This window comes from Phodopus roborovskii, unplaced genomic scaffold (genome assembly GCF_943737965.1).
Source record: "Phodopus roborovskii unplaced genomic scaffold, PHOROB, whole genome shotgun sequence".
In the NCBI taxonomy this organism is placed as follows: Eukaryota; Metazoa; Chordata; class Mammalia; order Rodentia; family Cricetidae; genus Phodopus; species Phodopus roborovskii.
Genome location: NW_026126460.1, coordinates 12429995 through 12454684, shown reverse-complemented (window position 1 = coordinate 12454684; position 24690 = coordinate 12429995). Strand labels below are relative to the sequence as shown.

The 24690-nt window shown below is 40.1% G+C and overlaps 1 protein-coding gene across 1 annotated transcript in view; it reads right to left on the bottom strand.

Annotated features, from left to right (window-relative positions):
* Positions 1–19641: 19641 nt before the first annotated feature.
* Pth2r (parathyroid hormone 2 receptor) overlaps positions 19642–24690 on the bottom strand; it is a 63839-nt gene continuing 58790 nt past the window's right edge. Inside the window, exons 12-13 of the mRNA XM_051190373.1 lie at positions 23124–23165; positions 19642–20290 (exon numbers count right to left, since the gene is read on the bottom strand). Of these exons, the coding sequence (XP_051046330.1) occupies positions 19898–20290; positions 23124–23165 (435 nt within the window). The 3' untranslated portion in view covers positions 19642–19897. The remainder of the gene's footprint in view (positions 20291–23123; positions 23166–24690) is intronic.

The following is a 24690-nucleotide window of genomic DNA, read 5'->3' as shown; positions in this document are numbered from 1 at the left end:
TAACCCTTGGTTTAAAACAGGAAATGTCCACTGAGTTTAAGAAATAAATAACCATAGGAATAAGTGGGTCGTGTAAGGCTTAGCATTACTTATGCAACATTCCACAAAAGAAAACCAGCAGCTAATTCAATCTGGTGTTATTTTGCTAGATGAGCTTTATTTTACCTTCTAGCTCATTTAGTCAGCACTGCCTTCTACCTGCTGTACATTCCTCCAGTTATTTTAGGAACAATAAAATTGAACAAAACTCTTAAGAGTATTCACAGTTCAGGACAGGAAAGGTTCCAAACCATTGTGTGATAAATCAAAGTAAGCCAACCTAATAATGGAGTGAGTAATTGACACTGAGTAAGGTAACCCAGACCCAAAAAGACAAATGCCATTTCTCTCTCATAGATGAATTACAACATTAGATCTTTAGATTTCTTTGTTTAACTTGGAGTGCCTGTAGAAGCCAGGAAGCTAGAAATGTGGCATTGACAGGTGGAGTGGGAGAGAGATCTTAAGGGAGGAGGAACAGTAGAACACAGGTGTTTTTGCAGAGATTTTTAAGTGGGAAGAGAATTGAAGGGGAAAGAAGAGGACCGTGGAGGACAGATAACTAACAGTGAGTGTGCCCAAAACAACCATAAGGAAACCTTCCCTCTTTGTTTCATTGTTTTGGTCTTTATTTATTATTTTTTATTCTTCTCTCATACAATAAATCCTGACTACAGTTTCTCTTCCCTCTACTTCCCCAAGTTTTCCCCTCCCACTTCCCCTCACAGCCACATCCAGTCCTCCCAGGGATATCAACTGAACACAACATAACAAACTTACAGTAAGACTAGACACCAGGTAGTGGTGGTGCATGCCTTTAATTCCAGCACTCCGGAGGTGGATACAGGGCCAGCCTGTGAACTCAGGGCCAGCCTGGTCTACAGAGCAAGTTCTAGGAGAGGCTTTAAAGCTACACAGGGACCCTGTCTCAAAAAAAAAAAAATCAAAACCAAAGACAAATAAAAAAAAAAAAAAAGCTCAATAAGACTAGACACAAGTCCCCCTTATCAAGCCTGGGCAAGATCACCCAGTAGGAGGACTAACCCAATTGTCATCAGAGAGGCTTCCTCTGGAAGCTGATAGGAGCAGATAAAGAGACCCACAGCCAAACCTTAGGCAGAGAAAGTGCCCAAACTGGAGAGCTCCATCAGGTCCCTCCCCTCACAAAGAGGAACCCCGAGGAAGAGGGGCAGGAAGAATTTTAGGAGCCAGCAGGATCAAAGACACCAGTAGAAAGAACACTGGCCCAGCCAACTAAGCAGGGCTCATAGGGGTTCAAAGAGACTGAAGTGACAAGCACCGAGCTTGCATAGGTCTATGCTAGGTCATCAGCAAAACTGATATGGTTGTCATCTTGGTGTTTCTGTGTCTCTGCTAACAGTGAGATTGGGGTTGTCTCTGACCCTTTTACCTGCTCTTGGGACCTCCTGTCTTATATCTATTAAAATGCATGATTACAAAAGAATTTGAATGAATGTACCCTACACAGGAGACTAATGTTCCTCCCAGAAGCCATAGGCTATTAAACAAGAATCCCAGTGGCAAGCATGGGACACTTTCTCTCAAGCTGTTGGTCAGTGGCATGCCAGAGAACCCCCCTCAACAATGCAGGCTATTGTGATGATTCCTAGATACCCATAAGGACTTGATCTTGAGAGCCTATTGCTAAAGACGCCACACATTTTTGTCACAGACATGGAAAAATAAATCTGGTACTGACCAGGAATCCTCCTCACTGCTTCTTTGTTTTCATGGTGCCCAAAGGCTTAACACAGACTGATGTAGAGGAATACGCAACAGTCTTACTCAGTCCTGAGTCCTGGGAGCTATAATAATGACCAGTCTGTCAAGACATGGCATGGTTGTATATAAAGTCTGTTCTATAGAAGGAACCATGTCTGGCCCTGTAAACTTATCCAAGATCCTATGGCTGGAAGCTCCCAGGCCCTAGGGGAGAATTCACCATAATTATTTTGCTAGATAGGCATAGTGTAAAACTGCCTTCTAATACTTCTCTTTATAGCCATAGATTAGCACTGCTCTTAGGTGTCATCAAAGAAGCTTCTTTTTGTAGCAGGCAATGGTTAATGCACAGATGAAAAGATTAAGTGACTGTGAGATGCTCATTTCTAAATAAGACACCTATATCATCCTATGCCTGCACAAAGCCTGAGGGAATATCATGAGAGAGGAGGCAGAAAGTTTGCAGTTGTGAACTATGAAAGCACATGTGGCACTCAAGTTTTCCTTCAATGGTCATTTAACTAAAAAACAACAAGACAGAGTGAGCTAATATAGGGCTAGGGGCACTGCTATAAAAAGTATCTTCTGGACATCACACAGCAAGCGTGCTCACAGACTCACTGTAGCTATGGCTATGTGGATAAGACAAGATTGGGCCTATCAGCATTTTGTTATGGATGGAGGAAGGATTCATCCCTCCCTGGGGTACTAGTAGCAGTTAACTAAAGATGGAGAAAAGGGTATCACTTTCTTCCGTGGTGTAATCACTGATAAGTTTCCTGCTTCATTTACTCATGCCTATGCATCAACCCTATTTACTCTCAGTGGGTCTCACACACGACATGAAAGTAAGAAAGCAAATTGAGAACAACCGACAATTTTTATCACTTCTGCCAATTATATCCTTCAATATTTACATTAGAAATTACTACCGTGGTGATTATAAATAATGAAGTATTTTTAAATCACTGAAAATGGCAGTAGGATGCTAGCTATTTTCGTTTTCAGATAGGACATTAGACTTTGTGTGGAAAAAAAAAGTGATTGCATTTTTGAAGCATCAAAGTATGTTGAGAGAGAGACATCCTTGTTTTTCCAGTTTTGAGAAAGCTGTATAATGTCTTCACAGAAGAAATCTAAGTTTTTCAAACTGCTTGTATAGTCAGTTTATTATGATGTGCTGTTTCTGGTCAAAGGAACCCTGGCTTCACCCAGAATTATAGCCTTGGGATGCCCCAGCATCCTGGGACCTCCATGGAAACGTCTGCTCTTCAGTAGAACAACTGTGATAAAGGAATTGCCTCTTTGAGTATGTATGATGTTTTCCTCTTCTTCCAGGGAATCCCATAAAGTCCTTACTAGCAGGAGAGACTGTGTTGCTAGCAGCAAAATTGGGCCCTGTATTTGCTCACTTTGTATTGTTGGTTGATATCAACTCTTTATATCCCTTTTAGTAAAGTGCCACCTAAGGGGAACTTGAATGCCAATGTATGCTTTCATATTTCACCAATTTTCATGGGGACAGAAAGCAATGTTGCTGTGTATACTAAAGAGAAATTGAATAAATATGCACAGAAACGAAGTAACCAATGGAAGAAGATAATACAACCTATAAATTGAATTATCGAACAATTTTCCTTGTTAGGAAATGTGTACTTAGGAACATGATAAAGGACTGTAGTGGATTTATGCTAAAATATAGCCATCCCTCTCAAAGTGACAGGGTGGCAGTGACATGATGAACAGAACCAGTCCTAAGAGGTCTCAGCTAACTCAGAATAAGAAAAATCAAAATATTGGCACACACTTAGGCAAATGAGTGCTAAAAGCCTCTGTCCTCACACCTTATTTACAGAGCACTTTCCATTTTCCCTGTTGCTTTGAAATTACTTCTCTTTTAACTTACCCCAGGAAAATGGCCTATTTCATTTAGAAAATGAAGAAGACATGTGCTCTTCCTTTGCTTTTTATAGTAAAATATTTCTTAGGAAAGCAACATCATTACACTGACTTATTCATAACACATATGGTTCTATGACACATAATTATTCTTTGTCATCAGTGAACCATATTTCCAACAGGGGTTCCCTAAGACTACCATTGAGCTAAAGAATCCCTATTGTCTAATGACTTTGTAGCCATCATGTTACAATGAGGTGTTCATGGTTCTATGACACTGCCCATCACAGAAAACTACGCAGTTATATATGGTACATAATAAATAACAATTGTTAGAAGCTTATAGATGTATATGCTATACCTCTTACTGTGTATAATTTATTGAAAGAAAGTCTTTATTGTCTTGGTGGCTTGAATAAGAATGTCCCCACAGTTTGTAGATTTGAATGTTTAAACACCAGAGAGTGACACTATTTGAGAAGGATCAGGAGGTGTGGCCTTTCTGGAGGAAGTGTTTCAGTGTGGGTGTGTTTTGGGTTTTAAAAGTCTCTATATCTGTGGATCAGGGAGCTACTGATCCAGCACCTTCCTGCATGTTCCCTGCCATGGTGATAATGGACTGAGCCTCTGAAACTATAAGCAAGCCCTCAATTAACAGTTCCTTTAATAAGAATGCCCTTGGTCATATTGACTCTTCACAGCAATGGAAAAGTGACTAAGACAACTATGAAGCAGTGACTGTGTTCCGTCAAACAGAAATCTCCGATATCTCACACTTACCACTCATAGAAGTCTGAGGTCTTGTTAAGAAGCCAGGTAAGTGGTTATTGGGAGGTTATCCAAACCAATCAGCAGTCAGAAGAAATCAAACCCATGTTCATCCCTTTGCTTCAAAATAATATCTGATGGTCCTAGATACTACAACCTGGTGTCAGAGGAATTAACAGCGAATTTTCAAAGGGAAATCATTCCTTTCAACACATGGGTTATGACATAATAGATTCACTACAGAAATTTTATTAGCTGTATGTACCTCAAAACTCTTGATTGTTCTTTTTAGTTTAATGTCCTAGTTAAATGTGAAGTTTATAACTTCTTGATCTGTGGAAACTCAGTATTTTGACAAAGTGCTCAAATATTACTCATCAGTAAACGAAAACATAGACAAATGACTACTCAAATTTTTTCAACCCTCCAGTGCTGTTTTGTGTTAAGTAACTGCCTGTCGGAGAAAAGTAATCCTGGCTGATACAAAGGAGTATACAGGGCTATCATGCCTAGATGCCCGATATAAATTTCTGGAGGATTTTTATTCCAGTCAGTCTCTCCTCACTGTGGTAATGTTAGTGAAAATAAAGACAAGTGGTAAGTTAGTAGCCCACCTAAGAGAGCATGACACCAAAAAATAACTATAATATGCATTGCCAAGTTTTTTTTCTCAACTTTTTCCACATAGAAAGAAAAAAATGGTTTTAGACCTGGAATATGGAAGCTCTTGTTTTAGAAGGGAATGCCTTGGAACATAACTGAAGCTTGATTTAAAGCTAGGGGCATAGCAAGACCTCTAGCTCCCACATTTCAATATTAATAGCTGCTTCAATTTCTAATTTAATTCCTACCAAACAAGTAACAAGCAACTATAGAAACTTATGGTTAGGGTTACTATTGCTGTGATGAAACACCTTGACCAACCATGACCAAAAGCAACTTGGGGAGGAAAGGGTTTCTATGTCTCACACTTCCATGTCACTTTCACTGTTCTTCAGTGAAAGAAGTATGAACAGAAACTCAAACAGGTCAAGACCCTGGAGGCAGGAGCTGATATAGAGGCCATGGAGGCACGCTGCTTTTTTACTTGCTCCCCATGGCTTGCTCAGCCTTCTTTCTTTCAGAACCCAGGACCATTGTCCAGGGGTGACACCACCCACAATGGGCTGGACCTTCCCCTTAGCAGTCACTCATTAAGAAAATGCCTTCCAGGCCTGCCTATAGCCTGACCTAAAGAATCATTTTCTTAATTGAGGTTCCTTCTCTCAGATGGCTTTAGCTTGTCTCATGTTGATATAAGACCATCCAGCACAATTGAACCCTGGTCAACTTGATACACAAACACATCACTGTTAAGCCACAACCTTTGCTTTCTTGTTCATCCAGATCACACATTAATGCCAACACTACAATATAAAACATTTTACAGACTCAAAAGTTCACATAGATTACCTATTCCAATACTTTAAAATTTATTCTTCACAAAAATCCAAAGTTCTTTTAAAACTTAAAATCTCGTCAAAAATTCAGTCTCTCAACTCTGGGCTCTTGTAAAGCCAAAAGTATGTTAAATACTTCCTTATATACTGGTGCTCTAGAACCACAGTACCAAAACCTGTATTAGTCAAGATTCTCTAGAGTAACAGAGTTTATACAATGAATAACCCCCACATAGGCTGTGGTCCAGCTAATTCAACAATGGCTGCCTATGACATGTCTTTAATTAGACTACATTTCTATATTAATTCAACTTTTTGGTTCAACTGTCAATTAATGTACTGTACTCTGATCTTTTTATCTCATTAGCATTGAAATTATGCACAGCTATATTATCTCTGTCAGCAGTGACTTAGAGTTCTTGGTCATCCCTCCAGACACAGATGCACCATTTCTATCCATAACTCCTACTAACTTTATTCATAAACACAAAAGTACATACACACACTCCTAGTAACGACACATATTCATACATACACTTTACACAAACTGTGTAAAATTAGAAAGCTGGAAAAGATTATGCTTACTCCTTTGTATCTGAGTTTAGTTCTCGCTAACTTAGATTCTATTACTATAATGATTACAAGCTCTTTTATGTCTCTCATCAACAGTTACATGTACTTTACATGAGAGACTCTACTATGTCATGTGGGACAATTTCCTAACTCATAGGCATCATAGCCAGGTAGGATTTTTGGTTTCCTCCCTCCTTTGGAAGCTTGCATTATTCCTTTTGATACCAAGAAAACCAATCGCCAGGGAGGGAGCATTCAGGTCAGTTCAAGCTCAAGAGTCTCTGGGCCCAATTCTGTATTGTATGGTGTCTTCAGTAATAGGGACTTAGCTTCTACCTCTTATGGGCAACCAAAAGCAACAACAACATGTTGAATATATTTGGAGTCTCTCAGACAGTTCTGGCCAATAACTCAAAGTAGGGCTTCTCCTCTCTGGTATTGGAGTTTATGTTAGTTGGTCTTTGGCTCTTGGAACTATGCTTTTAGGCAATTGGTAACCACGCAGCAGCATGAAAGGTTTCAAGTGTCCACCTATGGAATAAAGTGATGGTCTTTGACATTTCCCACAACCCCTCACTAATGATCTGACCTGAAACTGAAACTATCTTTCAGATTTTGACACAGGATATACCCATTTCAAAATTAACTGCATGAGACATACCTATTCTAAAGTTCACTCTATATTTGCCATGATTTATGTTTCTATCATACATTCTAAATGCGCTGGTATAAATTCAATTCATCACTTTGTGGTAGCTTAGAATACCTTCTAGCTTTTACACTGCATTGTTAGTGACAGTGTCATTTTAGAAACAGGTGAAACGTGTCTTATCTTGTCTGTTATGCCTATGTGAAGGCTGTGGGAGAGATTAATGCAGAGCTTGTAGTTAGATATTTCCTTGAATTGTGATGGCATGCCTTGTACAATTCATTCCTCTCTTCAACTAACTTTCATTGGAGTGTTAAAAACATTTTTGGGTTATGTAGTCATTTTTTGCTACTTTCTTTTCAAGAGAATGAGTTTTTTAAAGATTACCACAATTACACAAAAGTCAATAGCTTTTTTTTAGCATGGTAAACACCAAATAATTATAGCAACAACACTTCCAATATTTCCAAGGTCTTTACATCTAAGGAGTTTGGAGTAAGTGCTCATTTTTTTCTACAAAGTGAGTGTGACTGTGTACTTGTTATTTAACCTTAATAGACGTTTCTACTTCTTTTTGCAGTGCCAGGATTAAAACCAGTGTCTTGACATTTTAGGCAGACTCTTTCCAACTGAGCTACACCCCAAGAAGCTTTTACACAGTGGTGCTTATCCTGAGTCCTTATTTCTTTGAGAAAGTCTTTGCCAACCATAAGAACCCTAACACTCCTGATGTGACTCTTTTTCAACATTATTTCTCAAAAGTGAGTATCAATTACAGGGTCTTCATAGAAAGCACTTGGAGTGGTTATAGCACAAACAAGTTCCTAAAGTTTAGCCCAGACTTAATTTACCAGTGGGACGGTAATCCAAATGTCTAATAAAATTCTTTATCCAGTGTATATACTACACTAAGGTTTGGACATAGGTATTAATCATTTTTAGTTATTCCTGAAGTAAAATAAAAACACTTTAAATTCAAAATATTACTAACTTTTTAAATTAAATAATATAAAAGAAATTCTGTACATGCCACAAATTTCACAATATATTATTTTTGCTTCCAGAGATTTCCAACTATTTGTCATTATAAACTAATGTTGTCATCTACAAAGTTCATGCTTGAGAACTGTGAAATTAAGTTATGAGAAAAAAAAAATCTCACAATATTTTGAGTAAGTTTACAATTTTCTCTGTTCAACTTATCTAACCCAAGCTGTAGGTTGGGCATGACTGATGAAGTTATTTTAAGGAAACCCTATGTGTACCACTTTAACACTTGAGATAAAGATGTATACAATATATACACCTGTCTTAATTAGGTCTAGGCTCTGATAAAACACTATGACCAAAAGCAGCTTGTGGAGGAAAGGGTTTATTTCCGCTTACTGTTGTGGTCCAGCATAAAAGGAAGTTCGGACAGGAACTCAAGGCAAGAACCTGGAAGAAGGGACTATAGCAGAGACCGAAGAGGAGAGCTGCTAAGTGGCTTGATCTCTCTAGCTTGCACAGCCTTTTTTCTTATATAGCCCAGAACCACCTACTCATGGGTAGCATTGCCCCCAAATGGTCTGAGCCTGCCCACATCAATAAATAATCAAGAAAATGTCCTACAGACTTGCCTACAATATGATGGGTGGAAGTATGTTCTCAATTAAGGTACTCTCTTCCCAGATGGCCCCATCTTGTGTTAAGTGATAAAAAACAAGCAAACAAACAAAAAACTAGCTAGGATGACATTTATGTAACCTGTATACATCATTAAATAAGACAGAAAATCTTTTAATAATTTTCTTTCAGTCTCCTCCCCTAGAGCATAGTTCTATTTAAACTGTATTTTCCTTATGGCTTGTGCTAATGCATACAATTTGTGAGATACTTTCTCCTATTAATTCCTGAAGTTAAGGCCTTGGCTGTACTTGTAAGCACATGGCTCTAGCTTTTCCCTGGCTGACAAAAAGAAATCTGTTCCTATTGAAAGATTAGCTATAATCAAAAACTAAACCACAGTGACCATACTAAAGAGTCTGGGTACAAATTGAATGTCCCTGTATACTATCCTCAGAAATTCCACTGCATTTATTTAACTAACCAAGTCCCCAAAGAATGGTGAGGCAAAACTGATGCTATGTACCAAAAGATGTTCTGAGTGGTTCTTCCTCTTAATACTATAACCTATTTCTTGAATGCTAGTTTGTCTTACATAGTTCTGCTATTTCTGACCAAAATAAGAATCTCAAAAAGACATGCAGAGGTTGTGTCAGTTAATATTACTATGGTTGTAAGTACTTTCATGGCTCCATAAGAGCAATTGCTCTTCTTCCTGGATGCTGCTGAAGATGGGGAAATCAGTGCCACAAAAAGTCTGATTCCAGCTGTGACAGTTATGCAGCTGTATCTCTTCTTGGTACTGAAGTGTGAGTCTTAACTCTTAGTAAAGTCTCCAAGGAGCCAAGACACAGCCAAGGGGGCTTTGGAAAAATGGTCACACAGTGAGCTACGACGAGTCACTGCTGGAGTTATGAGAGTGGCAGAGCCGTGCTGAAAGGTCCCTTCAAACATTACACTAGTCCTCTGGCCCTCCGTCCTATCTCCAGCTACTTTAATGTAAACAGCTTCAATATACAGCTTTGTCCAGGTGACAAAGGCTTTTGGTTTACCAAGAAAATTTTCCTGCCAGAGCTACTTTACATCTGTTTCATTTTCCCCATGGCAAAGGGGTGATGATGTGTTTACTTCATAGCATTGTGGTAGTAAGAATCGAGGATGTGTATTTTATGACAGACTGATTTTTTTTTAAGATAGTAGCACTAACTGATGCTCTAGAGGAACAGAATTGTTTTCCATGGAGCTCTTTTGAAAGCAAAAACTATTCCCACAAGGATCATACATGACAAATACTGATCCTTCAAAAAGTGTTTCAGTAGAGTCATTATCGCTCCTAAGATGAATAGATTTCTTTAATCATATCTGTAGTCAGCCGTCCTACTGCCTAATAAAACCTACTACCAAAGACTCAATTAGCATTTTTCTGATAAGAGATAATTGCAATAAGGCTTCAATCTTGGTCACTGAATGGTATTTTACTGATTTTCTCTTTTTTTTTTTTTTTTTTTTTTTTTTTTTTTAACTAAAATCTACAGTGTTATGTGGGGATGATGAACAGAGCCTGAAGCAATCCCTTTCCTAATTGTTGCTGCAGCTATTGTCCACTAAAGGCAACCTACAGGATGCCAGATTATTATTGATCACAGTAAACATGTGCCCTGCATTGACCTCGTATCCTATTAGTACTGTGGTAACTAAGCAAGAAAAACCTTCATGTGCACTATTTCCAAAACACTGAGAGAATAAAAATTTAGTCCTATTCTCAGTTTAACTTACAATTGTGGGTTCTCAGTGATTGTTCCCCTGGATGTCAGTATAACACAAAGATACAAGAGTGGAGAAACACATGAGTTCATTACTCCCACAATGAATAATCATAATTTTAAACCTTTCTAGATCACCTGTTTCTTCCTTTTATGTTTAGAGGGTGCCTCTACATATTTAGCTCACAACAATAACAGTTCTATAAAGAAAAAGTATGAGATGGACCCCCAAGAAAAATTACAATGAAGAATGAGAAGAGACATGTAATGATGACAGTCAGATAATTATTTAGCCAGTTATGGCCTCTAGAGGAATACTAGTAAACAAATGGAAAATGCAAATAAGTGGATCAGTCATAGCCCAACATTAGAAAGAGCACAAATTACTATGCACAGCACAGAATTTTCAGCAAAGTGACAAAACTCTACATAAAACTGTGATAGAGGTTAAATGTTCTTAAACAGTTATCAAGCCACAAGGTGCCCAATACCAAGAGTGTTGGGATAATCTCTTTGTACACTGTGAAGATGTGTCTTTGTCAAGGCATCTTCTGATTGGTTTAATCAAAACCTGAATGGCCAATAGCTTGTCAGGAGAGGAGAGGTAGGACTTCCAGGCAGAGATAGGAACTCTAGAAAGAATCTGAGAGGCAAAGAATTCACCAGCCAAACACAGAGGAAGTGTGATGCACCTACTGAACAAGGTAATGAGCCACTTGACAGGATGTAGATTAATATAAATGGGTTAATTTAAGTTTTAAGAGCTAGTTGGGACTAAGCCTAAGCTAAGGCTAATATTTCACAATTAGTAAGAAGTCTCTGTTTCATTATTAGGCGCTAACAATCAAAAAATGTCTGACTACATTCCTATCTTGCCCCTCCACCCTCCTGTAGAGAGATGAGTAATGGAGGCTCCCCCAGCCCATCTCGATGTCTTTGAGCCCCCTGTGGTGGCCAGACCAGTACTACTACCAAATCCCCCAAAGGGAATTGGAGGCGGAACAAAGCATCTGCCATCTGCCACTATTTCTGTCTTGCCCCTCCATCCTCCAATAAAGAGAGAGAAGCAGATCCTTGAACCCATACCCACCATAAGAGAGAGGGAGAGACCCCACCTGTACCCACTGGAAAAGGAGATAGGAAGACAGTATAAAAACACATCCAACAACAGAAAGACTTATATGACAAGAATAATGGGTGTAGAAGCAGGAGAAGATACCTACCTCAAAGGTGCAGAAAACATATTCAACAAAATCATTGAAGACAACTTTACCAACCTAAAGAAGGGCATGCCTATGAAAGTACAAGAAGAGTACTGAACACCCAATAGACTGGACCACAAAATAAAGTTTCCTCACCACATAATAATCAAAATACCAAGCATATAGAATAAAGAAATAATATTAAGAGCAACAAAGGAAAAAGACCAAGTAACATCTAAAGGCAGACCTATCAGAATTACACCTGACTTCTACATGCAATCTCTGAAAGCCAGAAGATCCTGGGTAAATTGCTACAAACACTAAGAGACCACAGATGCCAGCCCACACTACTATACCCAGCAAAGTTCTCAATCACCATAGATGGAGAAAACAAGATATTACATGACAAAACCAGTTTTACACAATACATATCCACAAATCCAACCCCAACAGAAAGTTCTGAAAGGAAACCTTCAACCCAAGGAAGTTAACTACACTCAAAAAAACATATGCAACAGATAATTCCACCTACCAGAAGCCAAAATAAAAAGCTGGCTAAATCTACACGCAACATCACCCCTACCAACAAATACAAAACAAACAAGAATAAAAAAAAATCAATGATTCTTAATGTCCCTCAATATTAATGGTCTTAACTTGCCTTTAAAAAAAAAAACAGGCTAACAGAATGGATACAAAGACAGAATCCATCCTTCTGCTACATACAACAAACACACCTCAACTTCAGAGACAGACAGTACCTCAGAGTGGTCAAATGGACCCAAGAAACAAGCAGGTATAGCTATCCTAATATCCAACAAATTAGACTTCAAACTAAAATCAATCAAAAGATGATGGGAGATGCCATTCTGTATATATGTTTCTCATACTGGTTAATAAATAAAGCACTGTTGGCCAATAGGAAAGGAAGATAGGAGGGACTAGGAGACAAGGAGGAAAGAGGAAGTAGTAAGGAGGAGTCAGCATAGAGAGACCGGGGAGACCAGACGCCTGCCCCACTCCCCCGGTAGGTGAAACCATGTGGAAATACATAGAAATGGGTTAATACTTAAGACAAAGCTAGATGATAAGAAACAAGTAACTGGATAACAGCATTATATCATATACAGAGTCTCTGTGTGTTAATTAGGGCTGGTGCGGTGGCGGGACAAGACCAGTGGTGGGAGGAAAAACCTTACTCCTTACAAAAAGAAATAAAGAAGGTCATTTCATATTCATCACAGGAAAACTCCATCAGGACAAAGTCTAAATTCTGAACATATATGCCCCAAATGTAAAGGCACACATGTTCATAAAAGAAACATTACTAAAACTCAAATCTCATATAAAACCTCACACATTTAGTGGGAGACTTAACACCCCACTCTCACAACTAGAAAGGACCACCAGACAGAATCTTAACAACGACACAAAAGAACTAACAGAAGTTATGATGCAATTGGGTTTAACAGACATCTATAGAACATTCCATCCAGCTCCACACAGAACCTTCTCTAAAATCGACCACATACTCAGCAAAATAGAAAAGCTCAACACATACCAAAAAAATTGAATAACCCCCTGTATCAGACCACTGTGATTTAAAGTTAGAAGTCAGCAATAACACAAATTACAAAAACCCTACAAACTCATGGAAACAATGCACAATTGTACCATACCTGGGTCAAGGAAGAAATAAAGAAAGAAATTAAAGACTTCCTAGAATTCAATGAGAATGAAGGCACAACATACCCAAACTTATGGACACTTTGAAAGCAGTACAAAGAGAAAGTTCATAGCACAAAGTGCCCACATGAAGAAACTGCAGAATAGTCACACTAGAGAACTAATAGCACAACTGGAAGCTCTAGAACTAAAAGAAGCAAACTCACCCTGGAGGAGTAGATGCTAGGAAATAATAAAATTGATGACTGAAATCAATAGAGTAGACACAAAGAAAACAATGCAAAGAATCAATGTAACAAAGAGTTGGTTCTTCAAGAAAATCAACAAGATATACAAACCTGTATCTGAAAGACCTAAAAAGTAATGTTAATGATGGACTAACCTAGAAACCAATATCTGTTCCTTGGAATTTGCTAGCTTCCTCTCACAAGGCCCTGAGATAAGAAGAATTCACACTGCCCCTCCTTTCCTGTGAGTCAACAGGTGGTAAATAGGGTCAAGAGATAGCTGTAACTCTGGTTTGCCCAGACAAGATTAATTAGCACACCTGAGGCCCTAAGGTCTGCTGACCCTAATAGCAGACCATCCGGCCTCCAAGGGTCACGTACTCAATGGACAGAGGGTCCAATCCCTCCCTAAGCTTGTGGGGTTGCCTTTAAAAACACCTGTGCCCGGGGGAGGGGGCTTCTCCCTAGCCTGCGTGCTGGAGGAGCCCGTTTGCGCAAACGTTTCCTGTTTATTAAAGCTTCTTGCGTTTTGCAGCAACTGGACTGGACATTGAGTTCTTGGGGTATCGACCGAACCTGGAAGACTCCTCTTTCTGAGGGTCTTACATATCCAAACTAACCAAATGGCAGAGAGAAAACATGCAAATTAGCAAAACCAGAAATGAAACAGGGGAGGGGGGATAACAACAGATACTGAGAAAATCCAGAGAATCTTCAGATCGTACTTTGAAAACCTGTACTCCACAAAATTCAAAAATTTAAAAGAAATGGACAATTTTCTGGATAGATATCACTTACCAAAATTAAATCAAGAACAGATAAGCAATTTAAACAGACCTATAACCCCTAATGGAATAGAAGCTGTCATCAAAAGTCTACCTACAAAAATTAGCCCAGGGCCAGATGGCTTCACTGAAGAATTCTACCAGAAATTCAAAGAAGAGCTAATACCAATACTCCCAAAAGTGTTCCACACAGTAGAAGCAGAAGAAGGGTCATTGCCAAACTCTTTTTAAAAGGTTACAATTACCTTGGTTCCCAAGCTACACAAAGACACAAATAAGAAAGAAAATTGCAGACCAATATCCCTCATAAACATTGATACAAAAATATCCAATTAAATACTGCAAATGGAATCCAAGAACACATCCAAAAAATCCACTATGACCAAGTAGGTTTATCCCAGGGATGCAGGGTTGGTTCAACATATGAAAGTCTATGAATTTAATCCACCATATAAACAAAATGAAAAAGAAAAGCTGCAATATCATCTCACTACATGCTGAAAAAGCCTTTGACAAAATCCAACACCCCTTCATGACAAAGATCATGGAGCGATCAGGGATGACAGGAATATACATAAACACAATAAAACAATGTATAGTAAATGAACATCCAACATCAAACTAAATGGAGCAAAAACTCAACGCAATTTCTCTAAAATCAAGACTAAGGCTCTCCACTCTCTCCATATCTCTTTAATATTGTATTTGAAGTTCTAGCTAGAACAATAAGAAAACAAAAGGAGATCAAGGGGATACAAATTGGAAAGGAAGAAGTCAAACTGTCACTATGTGAAGATGATATTATAGTTTATTTACATAAGTGACCTGAAAAACTCTACCAGGGAATTCCTACAGCTGATAAACACCTTCAGCAAACTAGCAGGATACAAGATTAACTCAAAAAAATCAGTAGCCCTACTATATATGGATGATAAAGGGAATGAAAAAGAAATCAGAGAAGCATCACCTTTTACAATAGCCACAAACAACATAAAATATCTTGGAGTAATGCTAACCAAACAAGTGAAAGACCTGTATAGCAAGAACTTTGAGTCACGGCAGCTCACAGAATGGAAAAGATATTGCCAATCCCACATCTGACAGAGGGCTGATCTCCAAAATATACAAAGAACTCAACAAGCTAGTCACCAAAACTCCAAATGATCCTATTAAAAAGTGGGGTACAGAACTAAATAGAGAATTCTCAATAGAGGAATCTAAAATGTCTGAAAGACACTTAAGAAAGTGCTCAACATCCTTAGCCATTATGATAATGCAAATCAAAACAACTCTGAGATACCATCTTACTCCTGTCAGAATGGCTAAAAACAAAAACACCAACGACAGCTCTTGCTGAAGAGGATGTGGAGAAAAGGGACCACTCCTCCACTGTTGCTGGGAATGCAAACTTGTACAGCCATTTTGGAGACCAATATGGTGATTCCTCAGGAAATTGGGAATCAGTGTACCACAAGATCCAGCAATTCTACTCTTAGGCACATACCCAAAAGATGCACATTCATGCAGCAAAGACATCTGTTCAACTATGTTGAACATTATTTATTTAGCCAGCATTATTTATATAGCCAGAACCTGGAAGCAACCTAGATGCCCCTCAACTGAAGAATGGATGAAGATGTGGTACATTTACACAATGGAGTACTACTCAGTGGGGGAGGGGGGCAATGGACTCTTGAAATTCGCAGGCAAATGAGTGGAACTGGAAGAAACCATCCTGAGTGAGGTAATCCAGTCACAAAAGGCAAACATGGTATGTACTCACTGATATATGGATTTTAGACATAAATCAAAGGATCACCAGCCTACAGTCCACACTGCCAGAGAAGCTAGGAAACAAAGAGGACCTTAAGAGAGACATACAAGGTCCTCCACAGAAGGGGAAAGGGACAAGATCTCCCGAGCAAATTGGAAGTAAAGGGGAGAGTGGAGTGGGAGTTATGAGAAAGAGATGGGGAGAAGAGGAGGGGGGAAGAGAACATGAAGGAGCAGGAAGATTGAGTCTGGGGAAGAATAGAGGAGAGCAAGAAAAGAGGTACCTTAATAGAGGGATCCACTGTAGGTTGAAAAAGAAATCTGGCACTGGGGAAATGTTCGCGATCTTCAAGGATGTCCCCAACTAAGAATCTAAGCAATAGTGAAGAGGCTACTTTAAATGTCCTTCACTGATCATTAGATAGATGACTACCTTATATGCCATCCTAGAGCCTTCATCCAGTAGCTGATGGAAGCAGAAGCAGACATCCATAGTTAAACACTATTCTGAACTCCTGAAATCCACTTGCAGAGAGGGAGAAGTGATGAGCAAAGGTGTCAAGAACAGGCTGCAGAAACCCACAGAGACAGCTGACCTGATAGCTGGGAAACCAGCATAGGACCAACCCAGACCCCCTAAATGTAGGTCTCAGTTAGGGGACCTGGGCAGTCTATGGGACCTCTGACAGTGGAATGGACTTCAGGAATGCATAGCCCATGAAGAGATACTTTCTTAGCCTAGAGACACAGGGGAGGGCCTAGGCTCCACCCCAAATGACTTGACAGATTTTGATGATCCCTCTTAGATGGCTTCATCCTCCCTGGAGGGGCATCGATGGGAGGCATGGGAGTGAGAGGTAACTGGGAACGATATGTAAAGTAAGAAAGAAAAAATATTTAAAAAATAAATACATAAAAAGAAAATTGGCACAGTAATTGATTTCCAAGAAGCAGTAATGATGAATTATTTCAATCCTTATTAGAAATCCATATAAATCTCTGTTTTCTATGGTCACCACTGTAAGTTATCAAAGCCAGCATTTTAAGACACCCATTTTACTCTACACTTCTATAGGGGAAGTCAGCAAAGGTCTGGCTGGAGTCAGTGAAACTGCCTTCCTTCTTGGAAGCTCCACAGGAGGTATGTTTCTTTGCCCTTTCCAGCTTCTGTAAACTCCAAGAGTTTCCTGGCTCAGAGCCCTTCCCTCTGTCTCCAAAGCTGGAACAAGAGACCAGGTTCTCATGTCACACTACTAGACCTCCCTCCTGTCGTTCTTTTACTTCCACTTGTAAGGGCCAAGATGATCTAAGATAATCCTGCTGTCTTAAAGTCAGCCAGCTGATCAGCAAATCTCAATTTTGTTTGTAAACTTTGTTTAACTTCACCATGGAACATAATACAATCATGAGTTCTGAGGATTATGATGTGGATATCTTCACTGCCATTTATGTGCCCACATTATCCAAGACTCATTCTTAAGTATTTAATATTAACCTATGAGTACAAAAAATATACAGAAACTCGTATTATTATTCTTCTGCTTCCTAATATTTAAAACCAAGGTTCTTGGGTATTCTGATATGTTTTACATTGTGTGCTGTATAACAAATGTGTTTTCATGGTATTTAACAGGTGTAAATAAAGAGTTAAGTGGTCTGAACCATTCATGTTTACCTTGGGCAATAAATCTTATCTCTGATGTCAAACTCGTATTTGGCTATAAGGAAAATACAGTATTAATGTTCCTTTCATATATAACAGTACCCTCCCGCACCCCAGTGACCTGTCCCACTGTTTAAACCTCTTGCATCTGGAATTTCTTGTGCTTGAAAACTGACAAACATCTGGTCCATGAGCACTCAGCACTTTACAGAGATCATTTAGAAAGTGAAGTTTTCATCACGTGATGAGGATCTGAATTATAAGAATGAACTTTCCTCTATTTATAACTGTTATATAAAGAAGCTGTGGTCTAACCTTAGGATTTAGAGCAGACTAAAAAGAATGACATAAACCAAGCATTTATATAAAATATTTATGCCACAAAGTACTTTCAATAATGTGCTTTTTCTTTCTTATCATAACATCTCTTCGAAGTAGACTGACAATTTCTACATTTTTAAATGGACTGACTGAATTATAAAATTTTCTTTTTCATTTTTAAAATGGATCAATTGAATTATAAAAGAAGCTAAGTTATAAAAGACAGCACGAAGTTAGCCATAGAATTGAACTTAGTTGGTGACTCAGCCCATGATGGTTCTCTCCTTACAGGTGGGTGGCTCATGTAGACAGCAATGTAGAATTGAGTAGATAAGCATGGGGCATCTTCATAATGCAAAGGAAATTACTCCAAGCTAACACTCAGGGAAGGAAAAAAGGAGACTTGTAAGGATAGGGCTCCTACTTCATAATAACACCACTGTGTACTGTTGAAGTATTCAATGGCCTAAACTGTGTTGTTTAAGCTCAAAATACATAGCCTCATGCCATTTCATAGATTTGTCTCCTACATGAGAAGAAACTTTATGAGAGTCAGTCACTGAGATATATTGCAGTACAAGGTCTTGAAGCATTTTCTACCCAAAAGGAATTCATTAAATTATTTCATTGGTTAATGGTGTGTGTGTGTGTGTGTGTGTGTGTGTGTGTGTGTGTGTGTGTGTGTACTGCTTGTAAGTACATGAGACTTGGAGTCAGTAGATTACATCTGATCCCACACTCACTCAAATACTTGGAGTCGATACACCTTGTGTGTCATTATAAAAAAACAATGACATTAGGGGGAAAAAAACCTACTCCAAAATTAGCAGTAAGTCAATAGTTAATACTTGTAGAAAAAAATAGCAGAATAACTTCTCTGAAGAATGCACTCAGCAAATGTTTGCAAAGCAAGGGAGATACGTGCTGGTAGCTGTCAACTTAGGGAAAGAATGTTTTGGTTGCTTCTCAAGGGTAATGTGCAATGATGAAAGGAAATTCTCTTAAGTACCAAACGCGTATCTTTAAAACAAACTTTTAATTTGCCCCACATACCATCTGTAACATAGCAAACAACACAACAAAGAAAAACACAAAGGTGCAGCGCGGGTTAACATCCATATAAGCGAATCTGCACAGAAGCAGCTTTGCAACACAAGGTCACTGACTGAGAGTTGTGGTTTACAAAAATGGAAGAGCAAGAGAGGATTTGGGCTCACCACATGGGGGGAAACATTCAAAGGAAAATAGGATGGCTTTCTTTGCTCCTAGAATCACTCATAACTGTCAGAAATGTATCACTTTATTAATGTCCAGTCAACTGATTTTCCTGTTCCAATATACATTCGTCGATTGCTTCAGTACATAGACAAAATGAATGCAATAGTGGAAGTTCATTAAAATGACAAAGATAAAGATCAGTGATTGCTTTAAAGCAAAATGATGCAAATGAGATGATCTTATCATATTCAGGGTGATAGTTTTGAGAGAAAGGTAGAGACAAGCGCTGGAGACCTTTTCTATCTAAAAGAAGCAAAAATAATAATAACCACAGAGAAAATATTAATTCAGGAAGGAGTAATGCCAACAACATAAGTTAACAAACTGCCCCAATAATACCCTTTTATGCATGAATATTTATAGTAGCCAACTGGTAGAAACTGAAACCGTCTAAGCAATGCCTTATTCCAGAATTTCAGTCTTCCAGCTTAGGTTTATCTCCTACCACCAGATCCACCAATCCACTGGAGCCCCAAATGGTGACTCAGATACGCTCGGTTTGTCCCCTACATCCTTCGGAGTCTAGGGTGAATACTATTGGCCTGGAAGACTCCCCCGCTGGGTTATCATCTCCCTGCCTCCCGTGTCCTTCTTTGGTTTCCTCAGGGGTGGAGTGTGGCTGGCAGTCCTGCTCAGAACTACTCCAGACGTAGCCAGGCAGAGTCACATGGCTGTCGATCTGTCTGCTGGTATTCTTGGTGGGTTTGCTGGAGATGAGCACCAGGCGTGTGCTTGCCCCCATCTGTGACTGACTGGTGGTGCTGTGAGTGACAGTGGTGAGCACCGAGCCGTACCTGTGACCGCCACAAGGTGGCGTCCTTTTCCAGTCGATGGACAGATTCCACCGGGTCCACATCTTCTTCATCTCAGCCTGCACCTACAGCATAAGAAGCACAACACGCTGTGTATCAGAAACCATAAAGGAAGTCCTACGCCCCCCTCCACGCCCACGTTATGACGAGTGTTGCTTAGACTTCAGTGATAATAATAATAATAATAATAATAATAATAATAATAATAATAATAAGCACTGGATGAGGTCCCTCTGTGTTCAGGGACTCTACAGATCTGTGCCTTCGGTACACCTCAAAAAGACCTTCCCAGTCAATATTACTTTTAGTATTTAAATGAAGCCGAAGTGTCACTGAAACAAACAGCTGCCTTATCAAAAGGAAGAAAGTGAATTCCGAGTTGGAGGAGAAATAAGAGATAAACAGTGGCAGTGGGAGTGGGACACCAAGTCTCACACACTCCAGGGATAGTCGCCCTCCTCAAAGTGCTTGTCTGAGGAAACTCAATGCTGCAGGGAAGTTATGCTGCTCATTCTAGCCAGCCAGAATACCCGATAAAAGTCCCCTAAGTCCTTTCTGCAAACACTTTACCACAGAGGACCCACAACTGTGCTAACACTCCGAACTCCTCTCTAGGATCCATGGTCCATTGAGAGGCTGGGACTTCTGCTGCCCTGTTACTGTGGAAGAATGGAGCCTTAATTTGGCTGGCACAGCCAGCTCACGGTGACCACTACACCCTGCCTAATTTTGTGCTTTTTCTTCTGATGCTAAGCTCCCAAATTCTCCATTTGAAATGCTCTCTGCCTAAATGAAAACAGAGCTCAGCTCTTTCCTCCACTCTTAGAGGGTACTAAATAAACTGTTCTGGGCACTTCACCGTCTGATGTCTGACACAAATCCCCCCCCCCCCCCGCCACCCCCCGTAGAGGAAAGCCAAGGAAGGTACTCTGCTTGTAACAAAAATGCCATACACTGTCAACCTGCAAGAGCCATCAGGAGGGAGGAAAATAAAGACAGGATGGAGATAGAAAAGCAGGCACTTCCTGCTCCCTCATGCCCACCTCTCCCCTCCTCTTCTCCCCCACTCTTTCTCCTAACTCCCTCTCCCCTCCCTCCATGCTCCCAATTTGCTTGGGAGATCTTGAGGGAACAGGAAGATTGAGACGAGGAAAGAATAGAGGAGAACAAGAAAAGAGATAGCATAATAGAGGGAGCCATTATAGATTTAAGGAGAAATCTGGCACTAGGGAAATGTCCAGAGATCTACAAGGATGAGCCCAACTAACAATCTAAGCAATAATGGAGAGGCTACCTTTAATGCTCTTCCACGATAATGAGATTGATGGATTGATGACTACCTTATATACCATCCTAGAGCTTTCATCCAGTAGCTGATGGAAGCAGAAGCAGATACCCACAGCTAAACACTAGCCGAACTTCTGGAATCCAGTTATAGAGAAGGAGGAGTGATGAGCAAAGGGGTTAAGACCAGGCTTGGGAAACCCACAGAAACAGCAGACCTGAACAAGGGGGAGCTCATGCACCCCAGTCTGATAGCTGGAAAACCAGAATAGGACTGATCCAGACCCCCTGAATGTGGGTGTTAGTTAGGAGGACTGGGCAGTCTATGGGGCCTCTAGTAATGGATCAGTATTTATTCCTAGTATACAAATGCACACAGAGGGATACTCACTCAGCCTAGACACATGAGGGAGGGCCTAGGCCCTGCCTCAAATGATGTGACAGACTTTGAAGACTCCCCATGCAGGGCCTCACCCTCCCTGGGGAGCAGAAAGGCTGGAGTTTGGTGGAAGTGATAGGGGAGTATGGGAGGGTGAGGGAACTGGGATTAACATGTAAAACAACCTTGTTTCAAATTTAAATAAAATGAAAGGAAGGAAGGAAGGAAGAAAAGAAAGAAAGAAAGAAAGAAAGAAAGAAAGAAAGAAAGAAAGAAAGACAGACAGACTGCAGCTGCAGCCTGATGGGATGGAGTGCTGGCCTCCCTGCCTGCTACCAAAGTGTCTTTTCTACTGACTCTTTCCCCAGAGCACCAGGGGAAGCAAAGACCCTGGGAAGCAAATTGCTTGTAAGTTGGTATTACCTGAAGCAAAACACTCATTTCTTCATCTGAGGAGGGAAAAGCAAACACTGATGCTGCACCTTAGGCCTGCTGCAAATTAAGGTGGAAATAACCCAGCAGTAAATTGGGATGGTGCATTGATAAGTTGCCACTCAAGGTCCTTATGCAAAGACCAGCATCCCACAGAAAGAAGCCTCTGGTGATCCACTGTAGTATCAGGTGTCCTTGTCCTTCTAGGACATGGAGCAAGATGGAGACTTGAAAGGAAAAGGGGGAGGCAGCAACCCATGCAACAGCAAGGCATACATAAAGCTCCAGAGTCACATGCATCATCCAAGTGATCAAGCAAGGTGTAGTTACTTCTCTCTGGTGATTTCTGAATGGATTGAGATGGTCCCATCCTCAGCTTGTCATGAAAAACTCATCTGTTTTAATTGAATTTATTTTCATTCAGATTCATCCTCAGGAAAGTAGCTGACTTTTTTATAGAACTCGATGTGGACCAAAAGTATTAGTATTAACCAGAATTGATTTAGAATTGAATAAAATAAGAATCTCCCTTTTAGGAAAGAACTCAGGGTTGTGAAGTCAGTCTCTCAAAGGTGTGAGCTCCCTTGTCTCTGCCTTCCCTCACAGGATAATGTAACAAGAAGACCCCGGGTAGATGTGGCCTCCTCAACATAGACGACCCCATTTTGATCTGTGAGAAACAGACCTCCACCCTTTGTAAATTACTAAGTTTCTTGTGTTCTGTCATAAAAACATAAAATGGATTAAAAACAAATATTATTTTGGAGCTTATCTTCAGAGGCCTCTGGTGTCTTCAAACCTACCTCTCCATTGCAGTAACAGTAGACAATAGATACGAAGAAACCCTGTAGAGAAAAAAAAGACCATGAACCCCCTAGCAATTCATGAAGCCCAGAGCAGGAAAATATCCTGTACCAAAATTCACCAGCTGAAAAGCTGACCTTTGATATCTTCAGAAAATTACACAAATTATGTTCTCCTAATATTTCCAAATATTTGTTGTATTACGTTTGTGGCCCTGGCTTGCTTTCAGCCAAAGCAAACAACTGAGTGAATCCTCGGAGGTGAACAAAGAACCGATTCCTATTATGTGGTCTCATTTATGTTATCCCCTGCTTGGTAAAATATGTTTATATGCCCTAAATGCTAGCAGCTACCAACATAGACTATTACATGGTACAAGCACAAAGGACCTTTTCTTCACTTTGAAATGTCTATTGAGCTTAAACACTGTACTGAGAGCCACCCAGCATGACAGGGGTAAGATATAAACAACGGTTCTGGAAGAGGCAGACCTGGATAAAATATATGACAGCAGCCACATGAGAAAAACAAAGCAAGGAGGGTCTTACAGGTAACACCATTGTTACAGGGAACAATAGTGTGGGAACAATAGGATAAGAAACTCAGCAAGACCCTCTCCGGGGTGACTTTTAGCTTCTCAGCATGACAAACATATTGTCAACTGGATGGATATGGGGTGGGGGGGAGTTTCAGGATAATGACACTCTCCTGCTCACTCCCTCTCTATCCCAGGCACACTGGTGAAGAAACAGCCAGGTCCCATGAGTTCAGTAGGAGAGTAGGTGAGTGTCGACCAGCTCCAGGCCACACAGGGCTGTGTGTGGCAGAAAATGACACTTGAACTTGATACTGAGTACAACAGGAAACCTTTGGATATTCTTGACAAGTCAGTAGTACTGCCCAACTGTAAAACTTTCAATTGTTCAGGCTGCTGGGAACTGGCCAGGTTACAGGTTGTATAGCCTTATAGAACTTTGCAGCTGCAGAGAGAGGACATATTGATGATTGAGAGTGCAGATCAGCCTGGGCCATCCTCCATTCCCTTAAGAGTCATTCTTTGCCCACCTTGTAGCAGACCTACATCATTATAGCCATCAGGTAAAAACCTCTAGAATGTATTGAATTATCAAACCAATGGCTCCCACAAACCAAGAGCTAAGAACATTCTCAGGTTCCATCTGAAATCCATAGTGCAGAGTTTTTGTCTTTGTCCTGACTCATCTACATGAATGCCCCACTAACATTTGTGATAAACATACTGACTTAGGACTCCCTTTCATTCTGTAACTAGGAAACATGTACATAATCACTTCCATGGGGGCAACTTCCATCTGTGTTCTCGGACTATGGTCACTCATACCTGTCTCACGCTCTCTGTTACTCCCTCTGGAATAAATACATCACAGATTCAAGGTGAAGTGAGGAGGTGCGGTGAAGATTGGTCCATTTGAGAGGTTACGGTCATCCATCCTCTTTACGCTGTGATGAAGGAGAGGGGGCAACCTCCTCCCCTATTTTCACCTTCCTTTCCTGTCTCCCTTTTCCCTGCTTTTGTCTTCTTTTAAT